This window comes from Megalops cyprinoides, chromosome 9 (genome assembly GCF_013368585.1).
Source record: "Megalops cyprinoides isolate fMegCyp1 chromosome 9, fMegCyp1.pri, whole genome shotgun sequence".
NCBI classification, from domain to species: Eukaryota; Metazoa; Chordata; class Actinopteri; order Elopiformes; family Megalopidae; genus Megalops; species Megalops cyprinoides.
In genome coordinates, this window is record NC_050591.1 from 24,636,082 (window position 1) to 24,652,213 (window position 16,132).

Below are 16,132 nucleotides of genomic sequence, written 5' to 3' on the forward strand. Positions count from 1 at the left end.
GTTTGAGCCTGATTGACTTTGTCTCTGACCTCGTGAGGTTCACGTTCTCATCTGAAGTGTGCACTGTGAGTGACCAGGGAAATGACAGACCTCGTGTCTGTGTATCACAGTTCCTGTTAGTCATTGTGTCAGCATGCACAGCCTAGGCCTGGCTTGACCCAAATGCTCCTATATCTATACCTATACCAAATGCGCCTATAATGTGATTATTTTTGTACAAAAAGAATGGGCAGCTGAAGTTTCTTAAAAGGTCTGCTGTGCACAAAGCACATATCCAACAAACTGCTGGCTTTTTGAAGGCATAGCTGAAAGGACCAAAATATTCACAGTCATACAGAGATGATGTAGTATGGCACAAGCCTTACCACTTTGTCTCTTTGTTTCTCTTTCTGCTGTCTTTCACTGTATGCACGCGTATGTGTGCATGCTTGCATGTGTGTGTGTTGGCGTGGTTTCTGGTGGTGGGTGTGTGTTTGTGTGTTTATGTGCATGTGTGTTTTTCTGTGTGGGTGCGTGGTGTATGCATACAACTCCACAGAGCAAGCAGAGCTCGTCCTACTCAGATCGAGACACCACAGAGGAAGACTCGGAGTCCCTGGAGGACATGGACTTCCTGAGTCGGCAGAAGAAGCTGCAGGCGGAGGCCAAGTTGGCGCTGGCCATGGCCAAACCCATGGCCAAGATGCAGGTGGAGGTGGAGAAACAGAACCGCAAGAAGTCCCCGGTGGCAGACCTGGTCAGTGAGCCGCACCTACACTGCGGATGTTACTGCTTTTATCAGTTGGCATGTAGCAGCTGATACAGCAATTAAACAAACCTTATTGTTGTCCGCTGTTGATCTGTATCAGCAGCGCTGTTATTTTGCTGTTTTGATCAGTCATTTCCATCACTGGCACTGATTTTTTGACCAGGTCTGAAGCCCCAGCAGTATAGTTTTAAGAACCTTATTTCATAAATATCACAAGGACATGAAAAATACTGATAGATGTAAGAAGTATTATATACATATATGTAGCTAGAAATGTCCACCATATCTGTGTGTGGAGAGCAATGAGATGGCTCGGGCTCTTCTCCTCAATCTGCCCTTCCCTGCACTCTCTGAGAGACTTTGTACCCACTCTACTTTGTCTTTCGGTGGCTCCACAATTCCCAGCAGACACCACGATAGGTTTAGCACGCTTCCTGTTTTGGATCAAAAGAAGGATGTGTTCTTTACCGCAAGACCCAGGCTAAGAAAAGTAGAGGTAGACAAGCGCATAAGCCCACTCGGTTTCAATATTTTCTTCCACATCGCGGTTACTGCTCGATTGCCCAAGTGATGAGATAGATGGTGACACTTTTTTTCTTTTGATTATGGCTCTCATAGGTAAGGCTTTGTGATAAACTGTCCTAACCTACTTTATAGAGTCCTGGTTTAGCCCAGCCAGGTGTTAGTATGCCCCCCCCCACACTTATTATTATTTTAAACCTCTTATCTACATCACTGCTCCGGAGCATGTTTCCCTAAACTCCATTTTATTCTTGTCTATACCTAGGCAGAACACTTTATTTATTCAGGACAGGGGGTGGGCGATCTATTATTGATGTCCCTGGATGCACTTGGTGACGTATTTCGGGATGCTGCTGTGCTCATTTGTCAGAAGCAGTGAGGCTCAAATCCACGCCCCCGACCTCTCTGCAGACTCCAGACAGGGAAACTATGTGATCATGGTTTGTAAGAGCCGCAAAGTGCAAGACATCGTGGCGTGGAGTCTCAACCTAGCCTGGCCTCTCTATAAGAGCAGAGCTTTTTATATTACATTACATGCATTTAGCAGATGCTCTTATCCAGAGCGATTTCCAGTACAACAGAACAGAAGTGTATCGGTCCAAGTTTTTATCTTTTGATGTCAGTTTTCTTGGTACTTACTAATTACACCAGTGCTGGCATATTCCCCTTTATCACAGCTAGGAAAGTAAGTGTGGAGTTTCTCCTTTCAAGGACATAGTTGTGACCCACTCTGTGAATAAAACCCACAATGTTCTGGTGCAGTGCCACAACTATGAACCCCTACATTTTACATCCACTTCTATGTGGAACAGAGGGCTTTATTTTGTTACATTAACATAATACTTCATTTGAAGCTGTTTTTTTTTGTATTGGATTACACTGCACTGTCGAGCCCTGGCATGGTGGTGCCATTTGACAGTATGCACTTAGAAACCAAGTGGATTCTCTTTCAGCTATTCACAGATGAAATCTTGCATATGTCCAACAAGGAGAAAATGTACCTTTTTCCACTCTAGTGTCATTGCTGTCAAGTCTTCACTGACCATGTTTTAGTATTGTGCTCATATGTGAACGCACAGTAGTTTTGACTTAGGGTAAAAAAAGTTCACATTGACCCCAGGAGCACTGAGCAGGGACAGTATGACACAGTGTCAGCACGTTAACACCACAGCTGTTAGACACATTAAAAGGAGGCGATGCGTTTCCTTGTCCATGGAAGATCTGGCTGTCACTGAGGCCTTCTTTTCTGTTTATTCTGATTCGTTTAGCCGTACTGAATGCATGTCAACACATCATACCTTTTTTCAGTGACGTCATTCAGTTTACATTTTGTGATTTATTAACACTTGGTAAATTCATATAAAGCACTGCCCTGGCCTTCGTATTTGAATTGAATTGAAATCATGGCTACTTGGCTGTACAGCAGATGGGAGTTGTTTTTGCGTTGTGTCCGCTCTTGTGGAAGCCATTAATGCAGGGGATATTTGAGGAATGTGTGGGAGGAGAAGGGGCTTTAGTACGATTTCATTCTTAATGAGCTAAAGCGGTGTGGTTTTCCAAAGAATTAACAGCCCTTCTTCCCCCCAGTGCAAAATAAAATTCTTAGATGTCTTCCACGAGCTGTCATTTCATGACAAGAAAAAGGACCTTGCTGTGATGAAATGTTTTTTTTTTTTTTTACTCATGAAGTACCTTCACCTCAGAAACCAAACGTTGTCATAGTTTACCTAAAGAAACTGACTAATCCAACCGGCCATACATGCGGAAACTCCATTTTGGTGTAATCCAACGTGCTCAGCTGCCTGAGCAGAACAGAGGAAACGATACTCGTGACCACGAGGGGCAATTGAGCTGCCTCTCTGTCTGTCTCTCTTTCTCTCTCTCTCTCACACACACACACACAAACACAGACATACACATACAGACATGTCCACCCACACACACACACACTCATACATACATGCACAAACACCAAACTGAAACTTCAGCGGTCACCTTCCAGAGTGTAGCAGGAAGCATCAGTGAGACGGGTCTGCAGCTCTGCCTCAGTGCTGCACCCTGACACTTACAACCAGCATCTGAATGCAAAAGTGAAAGGACCGCGACAGGGGAAAGACACACACACATACACACGCACACACATACTCAACACGAGGTAACACAAAAGCGTTGAGTGGATTACGACTGACTCTTCTGTAGGAGGAGTTCAGTAACCACAGGGGAATTTTGGTACAGATACTATGAGAAATCCCTCCATGCCCCTTAAATCACTGGCAACTCAGCATGGTAAATATCAAACCACAGGCCTGGCAGAGAAGGGGAGAGAGAGAGAGAGAGAGAGAGAGAGAGAGAGAGAGAGAGAGAGAGAGAGAGAGAGAGAGAGAGAGAGAGAGAGAGAGAGAGAGAGAGAGAGAGAGAGAGAGAGAGAGAGAGAGAGAGAGAGATGGAAGGGCAGAAACTGAAACCAAGAAAGATTGCAGTATAGGTCCCATGCATGTGTGTGCGTATGTTGGCATGGTCCCCTATGATGAAGCACTCCTTGGCCATCTGATGGGATAAATCTAAGTGCACTGGCATAAAAGAGAATTTAATATTGAAGAGAAATTAATGCAATAGGAAGACATCCAAAACAAAGAAAACCAAAGCCTTCTTAGCTTTATAGGTGGAAATGGGCCAATTATGTAATATCAAAGCTAAATACACTATATGGCCAAAAGTATGTGGACACCCCTCCTAATTATTGAGTTCAGGTGTTTCAGCCACACCAATTGTTAACAGATGCATAAAATCAAGCACATAGCCATGCAATCTCCATAGACAAACCTTGGAAGTAGAATGGTTCATAGTAGAGAGCTCAGTGACTTTAAACCTGGCACTGTCATAGGATGCCATCTTTGCCACAAGTCAGTTCGCAAAATTTCTGCCCTGCTAGATCCACCCCGGTCAACTGTAAGTGTTATTATTGTCAAGTGGAAGCTCCTAGAAGCAACAACAGCTCAACCACGATGCGGTAGACCACGCAAACTTACAGAGCGGGGCCGCCGAGTGCTGAAGCGCATAGTACGTAAAAACCGCCTATCCTCTGTTGAATCACCAAACTGTTCCAAACTCTCTGGCTGCAACATCAGCACAAGAACTGTGCGTCGGGAGCTTCATGAAATGGGTTTCCATGGCCGAGCAGCTGCACACAAGTGCCCCTGTGCACAAAGCAACATCCATAAAGACATGGAGTTTCTCCACAAGTTTGGTGTGGAGAAACTCCAGTGGCCTGCACAGAGCCCTGACCTCAACCCCACTGAACACCTTTGGGATGAATTAGAACACCGATTGTGAGCCAGGCCTTCTCGTCCAACATTAATGCCTGACCTCACAAATGCTCTTTTGGATGAATGGGCAAATTTCCCACAGACACACTCCAAAATCTTGTGGAAAGCCTTCCCAGAAGAGTGGAGGCTGTTATAGCTGCAAAGGGGGGGGCGGGCAACTCCATATTAATGCCCATGGTTTTGGAATGGGATGTCCAATAAGCTCATATAGGTGTGATGGTCAGGTGTCCACATACTTTTGCCCATATAGTGTATTCTTATAAAAAGAATTTAAACAAAGAAAATATACAGGAATTTATTAAATGCACCAGTCATAAAACAAAAGCCTGACACTTTCCTGCATGGTCTGAACTTCCTCAGAGCGACACGTACTGCTGCAAAACGTGATTTCCGAGATCTTTTCGGTAAAAATGCCACGTATTACATTGACAAAATAAAACTGTAAACAGCATCCAGATGGTTTTTCCACTTCAGGTAGTGTGACTGTAGCAGTTAAATCTGGGCTGTGTACTGCTGTATGCATTTACCGGGGGTGAGAAAGAGGAGAGACCGGTGGAGGAGGATATTTACTGTATCTGACAACAGAGCTCTTTTAAAATCCCCTCTGCATGCATCCAGCATCATGTCCCTCAGCTATGCAGCCAGAGTAATCTACTGGAAATAGCTGAGAGTTCAGGTGCATTTTATCACCAGGTTTATGATGCACTTGTGTGACTCTGTCTGACCCCTACTGGAGAGATATCTTTGAGCACGGTGACAACTGTCTGCTGTCACTGGATATTCAGTGGCATAAATTGTGGAGGCATTTTCATTTGTTCTTATTTTTTTACTAGGTCTATTTTTTCCTGCCTCAGAATATCTTTGTGCTTTTTTAAATTTACATATTTTATTTTAGCATGTGAATATGAATGCGACTTAGGGAACAGTGTTGTTTGTGCTATTTGCCACAGTTCTCAGCCTCTGAGTCTCCAAGCTAAAAAGGCACTGAGGCTGACACCTCATACACAAATGATGGCTGTTGCAAACATTTTATGTGTTTGTCAACGTCTGTATCAAGGCTATATTGCAATACACATTAGCACTTTGCTCCAGTGCTGTTAACAGTAGAAAACATGAACCGATGACAGGATATGCTATGCATTAAAACGGCCTCTGTGTCCTGTCTAAACCCCTGCAGTTGCCACACATGCCCCACATCAGTGAGTGTCTGATGAAGAGAAGTCTGAAACCCACTGACCTGAGGGATATGACCCTGGGTCAGTTACAGGTCATCGTCAACGACCTGCACTCCCAGATTGAGAGTAAGTATTGGTACATGCCCACAATCCTGCATCAATACACACACGCACACACATGCACACAAATAGATATTTTTGTATGCTGCATACACTCACCTGCATGTATACATACATCCTTGAAGCACAGGTATAATGAAAACTAATTACATTTTCAATAACGGAGGTCATGGATGTGGCCCTACACAGTTAGAGTCTGTTGGGTGTCTACATTAGGACACAGTCACGGGTCACAGTCTTCAAATTTTTAAGCATGGGTCTTCAAAATTTTGAGCCCAGTTGTGGTCTCTGTACCAAAGTGTAGCAACAGGTGTCTCTACCCAGACAAGTGAACAGTGCAAGTGTTTGTGGTAGGAAACAGCAGGTGAAGCTCTTCACACAAGCAGGTGAACATTGCAGACGTCAGTGGAAATGTGGAGATGAGAACGCTGCAGATAATACTCTGTGGAATACTCTTTTTTCTAGAAGACAAGGTCACAAATGCAAATGCACGGATGTGCTTACTAAGCATTCTGTGGTAACCGTCTGTGTACACACAGTGGAGGAATAGCACATAACATTCCCTAAACATTGCCACAGTCACTGAACAACAGCACAGAGCATGAAGTGAAAACAGAATACGCAGTGTAGCTTACTAAAAGTATTAATATATGTTGATGACCAATGGTATCTTCCATAAACGAGTTAATGATTTTTTTTCTTCAAAAGCCCTATTCATCTTGAGTGGGAATAAATATGTCTCATGACTTGCCTTTCCGTTAAACTGCTTTGATTCTACTGGTCAAGGTCAAGGTTACACTTCAGGTTAAGGTTTTATCAAAGATCAAACTGAAAATAACATCAGCGGTTCTGAGCGCAAAGGCCAAAAAAGCCCCTAGTGAATTTTTGTTTACCAGACAAAAACCTGTGTTAGTGAGGCACTTTGACACAGTTGCTGTGGAATGACCCTAACACTTACAGCCTTGATGATAGGCTTCTACTGAAGAAATCAAACACCTCTCTGTTTCTATTAATGCTTTAAAAGTAAATTACAATACATTGTTCACACAGCAGGAAACCTACATTGCTTGCATTTTTATCTATGTGGATATATGCTGAAGCAGTCTAGAGAAAGTGTCGTGTCAGTGAGCAGTGAGTGGAACAGCAGCCCATCTGGGATTTGAACTTGCAGCCTTTCACCTTAGCCACCACACAGCTTCCTGCACATAGGGTACTTGCAGGGTCTGTACATGAAATGGGACTGTTCATGACTTTGTTTTTTTGTGTTTTAATTTTTATTTTCATTTTAATATTTTCTTCTTAACATTTGGAATTAGCAATTGTAAATTCCAATTTTGGCAAGTGACACAGCCCACACTGTAGCTTGCAATGCCTTAGGGGCTCAGGCTGTGCACAGAACAAGCCGCTTTACCAAGTGAGCCACTCAGGAGCCCCACTCTGATGCTGTTCTGACAGTGCTTCTCCTCTGGCCCCACAGGTCTGAATGAGGAGCTTGTGCAGCTGCTGCTGATCAGAGATGAGCTCCACATGGAGCAGGATGCCATGCTGGTGGATATAGAGGACCTTACCAGGTTAGTACTCTCTCAGCCTGAGAACCACTCCCTGTCTCTACATTTGGAATTCTACAGCGTGAACATGCATGTTTGCATCCATAGAAAGGGAATCCAGTCCTTTTAACTCAAGAACAATGGGATTTTTCCATTGGCAATGAACTGAAGCCATCAACTTCCACCATGCAAAATAAGCCATATCAAATCAGACAATGGCTTAGCATTGAATGTCAGTAGCATGGTGAGGGCAGTATGGAAATCCCCATTGACTATAATGGAATTTTACTTTTTAAGCCATAAAATGAATTGTTGGATTATAAACCCTGCTACAGGTTGTCAAAGGAGCATGCTACCAATAGGGTGTAGCCACCAAAGCTATCCAGCTATAGATTTTTGTACTCTAACATGATCCATGCTCTTGACTGTGAACACATCTACCTGAAATACAAAAGTCTCACCTTATACTTGTCAGTGTGGATTCTACATTGTTCCCTAACCCCTTTTGTGTGTTTCCTTTACATTACAAACTGCTAATGAGAGGGTGCCCTCTGTTTTTTCTTGTTTTGTTTTGTTGCTTTTCAGGCACGCTGAGTCTCAGCAGAAACACATGGCTGAGAAAACCCCATCAAAATAAGGTGTGCCATACCCTCCCCCCCCCACCCTGCCTCGCGCCTCAACCTGCCCCGCCCTGGCGGACTAGCAGAACAAGGCCACATTTTCATTTGCTTCTGTGGTTGTACAATTGCTGAAGATGGAGCACTTCCAGGAAGAAAAAAAAAAACAAATTAAGTGTTAGTCATGAATACTGTCCCAAGCTTTCTGTGCAGTGATTGGCCTTGCTTCTCTATAGTTTCTTTTCAACTTTTACATCCACTAAATTATAATTGTCAATTCAATGATTTTATATATATATATATATATATATATATATATATATATATATATATATATATATATAGAATCATTAAATGTATAATGTATACATTTATACACAAATTGGTGGACAACAATATTAGTGAGATAGAAAATACATAAAACATTGTATAAAAGCTAAAAACTAACTTCTGAAATTTTAAGTTGGACAGTATTTAAAGTTGGCCTCTTTTTATTCTGCACAAATGGTAGTTTTCAACTGAGAAACTTTTATTTGAAGGTGCTAAATGAGTCAAAGGATACATGCCTGCCTTGTAGTCAAGTTGTAGCGTTTGGTAATATGTTCACTCTAATCGGTCTTCAACATTTTGTGAATGTTGATTTTCTGACACGAGTCATTTTAAATAAATAAGTGTGTTAATATCATTTTCATCCAATTGTATTCAAAATCTTATTTGAGGGGAAAACATTTATGTACAGATATGTAAAATAAAAAATAAAACTTTGTTTCATATTCCATGGCTTGCTGTCCAGTTCTTTGTGGGTTGGTGTTTGTATTGATTTTAGTTGTACAAAGCTGTGCAAAGTAGGGTTATTTATACAGTGTGGTACATGAAAATATAAAATATGTGTATTTTTATGTAATAGAAATAATTACACAAATGACAAATGATCTCACAAGAGTTCTACTACATATGCCCCAGTGGTCTCTACCACTTCCGGAACACTTCTGTAAAATATGTTTACAGATATGGCAACTTTTTTCCACAATTGGCAATTTTCCACATAACTGAATCCTTAAATCCCTTGTTCCAAAATGGGTGTCTTAATTTTACAGACTACGTCACTACTTCACTGTTCTTTTTTTTAGGAACTTCAGAGTGAGAATCCAATGGAAACACTGTGGCTGACCACAGTCTCAATGTTGAGCTCATTGTGAAACTGGTGACATTACCTATGCATTAGTTCACACCACATCTTCAGTTTTTTATTGGCCCTAGAAATGTCTTACTATTGAAAAGAATCTTACTCGGGAAGCTCATAAATAACATGTCATGGTAGTCCCACCAGTGGTAAAGCCAGGTATTTTGGGTCTAGATTTGGGTCTTGGTTTAGGCGTGGGTGCTTTGGAAAGTCCTTAGTATGAAGAGGGCAGGAAATTCCTCCAAGGATGATCCAGTCGTCCTGGAAAATCTCTTGCAGCATGCTAGCCCTTCTTCTCAGGGAGTTTCTTGATGTCTCTGCATGAGTGTGTACCTGGTCTTCGTTTCTTGGTTTCTCTGTCTTTTTTTTTTTTCCAAGAGAGCCCAACACTGAGCCACAGTTAACAGTGACCACCGGTGAGTGGATATGTCAGGTATCTTAAAAACCACAAGTGAATGTGTGATGTGAGTCTGCATCCAAAGTGAGTTCTGATCACAGTAAAATAACGTGCTGCCTAAAAAAATAACATTCAAAGTCAGAATGAAAATAAATGTAAAAGCATTATGATCTTGGGAACTCACGCTTTGGGTCAGAAATCGAAATGGTATTTCATTTCTGTTGGTTGGATGAGTAAACGGGCAAAATGAGCAGTGATATTTCTGATTTGTGACGTCCATGCGTAGTTCTGAGGCTGACACTCTGATCAGCTGGCATGAGCACACGCAACTACTTTTCAGGCACTAGGCGTACTTAGGCACAGTAGGCGAAAACAATGAATGCATAAACCTGATGACGTTTTCCTGATGACCGTTTTCCGTTAAATTACACACTGTGGGCGGGTCATTTTTGTGGTTGTCTTGTGAAAGTTATTCAGCATATCAAAGGTCAGGGGAAAGAAACTTTGTTCGTTATTGTATTGGCATTTTTTTAAATAAATCATATTGATTTTATTCCATGGAAAAGTATGTATTCCCTCATGATGACATCGTTTCAAAATGTATCTTGCGACTATCCCCTTTACATTTACAAGAATGTGCTCGTCAGATAATTTGAAACAATATTGGATACGCAGGGAATAGCACCGCTGGTGGGTGGGTGCACAATTACTTGTAATTAAAATCTAATAATTCTACCAAAGGTTTGGAGACATCAGACTTAAATGTTTTCATACGTTACATCTAGGTATTGGTCATTCTCCCCGAATCGTTTTAACACGATTTAGTTTGGCACCGTTGAAGATAATAACCACTTTTGTGAATTTTATGGATTAGCAATGGGGTTTTATCCTACACTTTATCTTACACTAAAACTATAGTATAGTGGTAATTTTCAAAATCCTACTTGAAAACCAAATTGAACATGTCTATTTATTAATATCTATTTTTAGACGTCAAAGGACGTCGCACCAGAATTTAACGTATTGACACACATACACACATATGTATATAGATGCAGATCTATTTACCTATTGTAGGTCCGCAGATGTCACTATTTAATTTTTTCACGTTTAAAATTATTCTGCTAATAAAATGTAATAAAGGTAAAGGACAACTGACAGGAAATTCAGAACAGAACAGCTAAACTGTTACAACCCCGTAATGGACTCGATGGTCTAATTAGTATAACACACTTTTCTCATTAATGTAATTATAAAATAAAGCCAAATGGTTCAAAATAAGTGCAGATGATAAAGTAACCCGAATTGTCCACAGATAACAGTATTGGTAACCAAGAATATTTCCTACGGCTGGTCATTGAGAGAATCATATCATATTTCCATGGGGTTCTGTGGAAAATGCCTTGGTTTAATGCCAACAAATACTACAATTGAGCAAAAGCTTGCCAATACGTTAATTTTGTAGGTAACATAATATCACTAGTTTGTGATGAGTCAAAAATAAAGGTCTGATTAATCGTGAACATTAAAATCGAAATGATGTACGGGCGTTAATTCCAGTTTCTCCTCAAGACTTGTAAGAGCAATACATAGGACAGAACAGACTGAATGATTCTCGAATCGGTCACTTTCAGTTTATTTGTTGTGTTTGTGTTTTTTTTTTCTCCCTCTCAAGGGATGGGAAATCCCTACAACAGAAGCAATGGCATATAAATACGACAGAACCAACAACCAGGAATATGACAAGACACCCGCATACAAACATGCTGCCCAGTGTCAGATTTTGTGAGTATTGGTGTTTTTTATTCTAGCTACATTATGAAACTATTAATAAATTATTTTTTCCCAGTGCAGATTATTGTAACATATTATTCCTGTAGAAAGTTAGTTTAACCAAGTTTAACTGGGTTTATTACAAACTTGCAACTTTCTTACATGTTCTTATTCAACGCAGTGACTTATTTTATTTAATACTTTTTAAAAATCCAGAGTTATATTTATGTTGTGTATCTTATGTGCCTATGTACCTTACCTGTCGTTCGCAATAATATTTTCTTGTGCTCTGTTTCAACTGAAAGTGTAGGATTACTTTACAATATGACTAATTATTGTATTAATGGTTTAAACTCTGCATCTGCTTTCACTGCTTCATTTTAAGAGTTACTATATTCCAGTCAAATTAATAAAATCATTGCTTTCAAAAAGAATTTTGCCCATAAGTAAACATGCAATAGCATATTGCGTATTGTGTGTATGTAGTAAAATAAACTGATGTCATTCTTTACCCTTGGTCTCCGGTTAGGTTTAGCCACGTGGCTGTTTCTGACCGCGTTATCCTCTCTGCAATGTCGAGTAGCCATGGGGACCCCTCTGAGAGGTCCAGATGAACTGGATACGGAGAAATGCGTGTCATTCTCTAGGAAACTACTCTCGAAAGTGACAGAGGTGCTCGGACGCGTAAGTATACTTGATCAAAAATATGTATAACATATATATTCGTGTATTTATTGGAATTGAATTTGATTATTTATTTCATTAAATGTAACTTAATGAAACAAAAATGTTTGCCCAACACAGGACGAACTGTTCAAAGGGTTCAACTGCTCGGAGCAAAGTATACTGTTGGACAGAAATGAGACTGTGGCGGCTTGCGAACCAAATGCCAGCCAGGTATGGCGAATGGATGTTTTAGTACCACTACAAGATTACATAACATGTACGCATCATCACCTGCGGATAGCAGATGTATAGGAACAATCCGAGATGAAAGCGTTCAGATACATTTCAGTCAAAGTTATAAATATTTAGTTGTGCATGACTGATTTTGCTTAAGATCTCAATGGATCATTTTGTTATCAATATGTTGGGTGTGTTGAATAAAGTATAGCTGTATTTGTTTTACCCAACAGAATGGTAGATGCTCTGGTCATCAGAACACCGGGTTTAACCAGGTATTTGGAGTTTGTGTTCATTTATTCTGTAGTATATTTGTTCTGTAGGTTATCTGTGCTGTTTAGAGCATTAGTATGTGACTCTCGTACTTTTCTCCACAGAATGAATGCCTACGGAACATCAAAGAGGATTTGGAGTACTATAGAGCAACACTGCTGTCTTACCAAAAGGCTGAGTTGAGCTCCACTGTGGTGAAGGCCATTCAGGAGCTCCTGGAGGTGCGAGGGAAAAGCTCATCTCACACTGTAACACAGCACAGGAAACACACAAAGACCACACCACACTGTACTATGTGCTATGCAATACATCCCACTGAGATTCCACACACCATTCCATGTTCAGAACAATGATTAATGTTTTGACTAGCATTGTACTTGTTAATGTATTTTATATGTAACACTTGAAATGCAGCTAGGTGTGTCCATGTCAAGAGTGGAATCCCCTCTCTAGACATGGGGGACTTTTTTGCTTTCAAAGTTTTGGGAAAGAACTGCGTTTTGCTCATTTGTATGCAAACTACTGTGTATGCACATTTTATCTAGGCTTTCATCTAGAATATACACAACAGTGAAAGGCCTTTCCTGAGGCACAGATTACATTGTTTGTTCAGTACAAAACTCAATTCAAACAAAAAGTTAATTCAGTTAATTTCTGTAATATGTCTTTCTTGCTTTAATCACTCATTGTCTAATCACATATTGTTTGTTTCTTTCTTTTATGTTTTCAACAGCATTGTGCCTTCACCTCTCAACCATGGACATCCTCTACATCAGTGGTAAGATTATTTCCATTTTTCACTCTCATTTATTACTGTTAAGTCAAGAACACAAGTCCAGAGTGTTCTTTGGACAAGAATTTATGGCAAATATTTTTTTCCCCAAAACATGTTTGCTAATAATTACCCCACCCTCACAACTCACTCCAGGTCCCCAGCGTTCACAAACCCACGGATAATCCGTTCAACCAGCGACGCCAGCTGTGTGAGCGTCTGAAGGGCTTCCAAGTTCGCACCATCACCATAAATCGGGTCATGAGCTACCTCGCTGCTGAAGAGCGCAAGATCTGAGTCCTCCCCATCATCCGCCACCCATTCATCGTCACCATCATCTTCCTCAGCCAAGGTTCTGTCTACACCCCGTGAAGCAGACAGAAGTACAGTATGCTTGTGCACGAACATATGCACTACGATCAATCCAGCAACACTTTCAAATCAAGATCTCTTCCTCTACACCTTATTGTAATTCAGTACTGTCTTACACCTGAATAATATTTAGATAATATTCACAATATTATAAATACCACACATAAGCTAGCAAAATCATAGAAGTATACTAATATCAGTAAAAGTACACTGATAATACACACACATACACAGGCAATACATATGATTTGGCTTGAATGATTATTGATATATATGCATTTGTTTGCATGGATCTGTGGATGTGTAGTGATCACTTATTTATTTATCTATCTATTTATTTATTTATTTATGGATTGTGTTTGGCAAGTACAAGATGATTTTTGAAAAGTGAGGGAATGATGAAACTTATTTATTTATTTACTTGTCATTGAAATGAAATGATGTATTCAATCATTCATAATAAAATGTTGTTTGCAATTTTATGTGCTTTATTGAATGAATATTCATCCATGTAATTACCATGTATATGTATATCATTGCATTTTTTCTATAAGGCCCTGAGTAGTTAACAAAGTGAGATTCTTCCAAATATTATTGTTCGAATCTTGCATTCAGGTATAGGTTTATAATCAGAATATTGGTGTGAAGTGTTCTGATAGGAATCAGTGTTTAAGTAATATAAATATTTGTACTTCATTTTTAGCACAACATACATTTTGCACAATCAAACATGTTTTTAAATGATATTTAGTAGCTCAATTTAGTGATTTCAAAATGGTTTCAAACGGATTTGGAAAGTAAAGGAAGATTAAGAGTTGAATTCAGACCCCTCAGCAGACAGATGCAAGTTCAACATGTAGAATCAGCATCAGTCATCTGTGAGATTATTTATCAGAGATTGTCACCAGACCCTGGCTGACCATTGGACCACCTCAACCGAACATTGGGCGTTCAAATTCTTAACTTCTCAACAAAACCTCGATCATTATTCACCCCTAGTTTCATGGTAAAGTGGCATGGCATGCATGATCTAGGTGGCCTGGCACCATCACATGCTAATCTTTTGATTATGAAATACTTGCAGGAATGTAATATGTATGTACAAAATGAAATGTTAGTGAGATGTAATCTTCCGTCTTTATATCCTATGGAAGGTACTGGAAACTAGCTATCTAAATTGTCTAAACAAACTGAATATGTTACATCCAGCAATCAAATTTATTGTGACAACTACTGGAAAATAAATACTGTAGAAATTCTGGATATACCAACTGATGTAAAAGAAGGGAAACTGATAGTTTAAACTCAAATGCCATTTTTAACAACAGTGTAGTGTAAGTACACATTCCATCCTTTAAACCTTAAAATGGGGCTCTGTTGGAAGTAAAGGACCTGAAGTAGGAAGAAAAGCTGAACAGATACACACTTTCATAGCAATATAAAGTCAATTAATGTGAGCAGCAGTCAGAATAACTACCATCAGGATCAGATCCAGAAATTTAAAAATTCCCCCATGTGGCAGCACCCAAGTCTTAAACTTTAACTTTTCAACAAAAATGCCTAATTTAAGATTCAAAATATGGTTTACAGTTCAAAATTATAAACATAAATGTGCAACCTCTTTTTAATAAAAGTTTTATTCAGTCAGTAACAATCCTAAAGACAATAAATGACCACTGCTTTTGCATATGTAGGAGACAAAAACAGAGGAATTCACACTGCTAAACACTGTACAGCAACCTGTACATAGCACTACTGTTCAACACACTGTTCAGTTAATAATAAGTGCTGTATTCCTAACAGCAGCACTGGGAAAGACTGGCCACTGTGTTGACATCAGTGCATGGCTCAACACAGGCTATGTGTTTGAGGGAATGTGTCTGAAAACAGAAACACAGAGACATGCTTAACCCCTGAGAGAGAAGAGTGCATGTTTGTCATAGGCAGTGGTATAGCTTGATTTTCTCTCCTGTATAATTTATTGAGACACATTTCTTTTTTTTTTTTTTTAAGAAAGGATTTTTTTCTAGCGCAATAAAAAAAACAAAGGTTTCTATGCTACTAGCTACCACTTGAGGCAGCACTGAGGCTACTCAATAGAAACTGGGAGTACCCTACAACAAGCTCTGTTCTGCAAGAGCCTTGTTTCAACAGCCCGGGTCAGTCTACAGTTTAAAAGCTGTAACATGTTTTCCAAAGGCTTAGGAATGTGAAAGCAGTTCAAGGAGTTCAAGCAATTGGAACGTAAACATCACAATGTTCCCATTGAGACAAAGCTCAGGTATGTGCATTTGCTTTTCGCAATTTGGTCACAACAAAAATAGAAAAAGATATAAAATATATACATATTAACAGTCACAGCTCCTTACACAAAAAAACAAATTTGGTTCCCTCTTGATTCTGT

At 39.8% G+C, this 16,132-nt stretch overlaps 2 protein-coding genes across 6 annotated transcripts in view; both read left to right on the forward strand.

Annotated features, from left to right (window-relative positions):
- The window catches only part of schip1 (schwannomin interacting protein 1), a 64,642-nt gene extending 56,333 nt beyond the window's left edge, over nt 1-8,309 (forward strand). For all 5 annotated transcript variants that reach the window (XM_036536783.1, XM_036536782.1, XM_036536781.1 and 2 more), the window contains 4 exons: nt 539-736; nt 5,774-5,897; nt 7,369-7,462; nt 8,024-8,309. In XM_036536783.1, the coding sequence (XP_036392676.1) occupies nt 539-736; nt 5,774-5,897; nt 7,369-7,462; nt 8,024-8,075 (468 nt within the window). In that variant the 3' untranslated portion in view covers nt 8,076-8,309. The remainder of the gene's footprint in view (nt 1-538; nt 737-5,773; nt 5,898-7,368; nt 7,463-8,023) is intronic.
- Nucleotides 8,310-11,337: 3,028 nt separating this feature from the next.
- il12a (interleukin 12a) lies at nt 11,338-13,878 on the forward strand. Its single transcript, XM_036537639.1, has 7 exons — nt 11,338-11,410; nt 11,938-12,092; nt 12,213-12,305; nt 12,545-12,586; nt 12,689-12,805; nt 13,318-13,362; nt 13,513-13,878. Exons 1-7 carry the CDS (start codon nt 11,338-11,340, stop codon nt 13,651-13,653), a joined length of 666 nt encoding a protein of 221 aa, XP_036393532.1. The 3' UTR covers nt 13,654-13,878.
- Nucleotides 13,879-16,132: the final 2,254 nt, after the last annotated feature.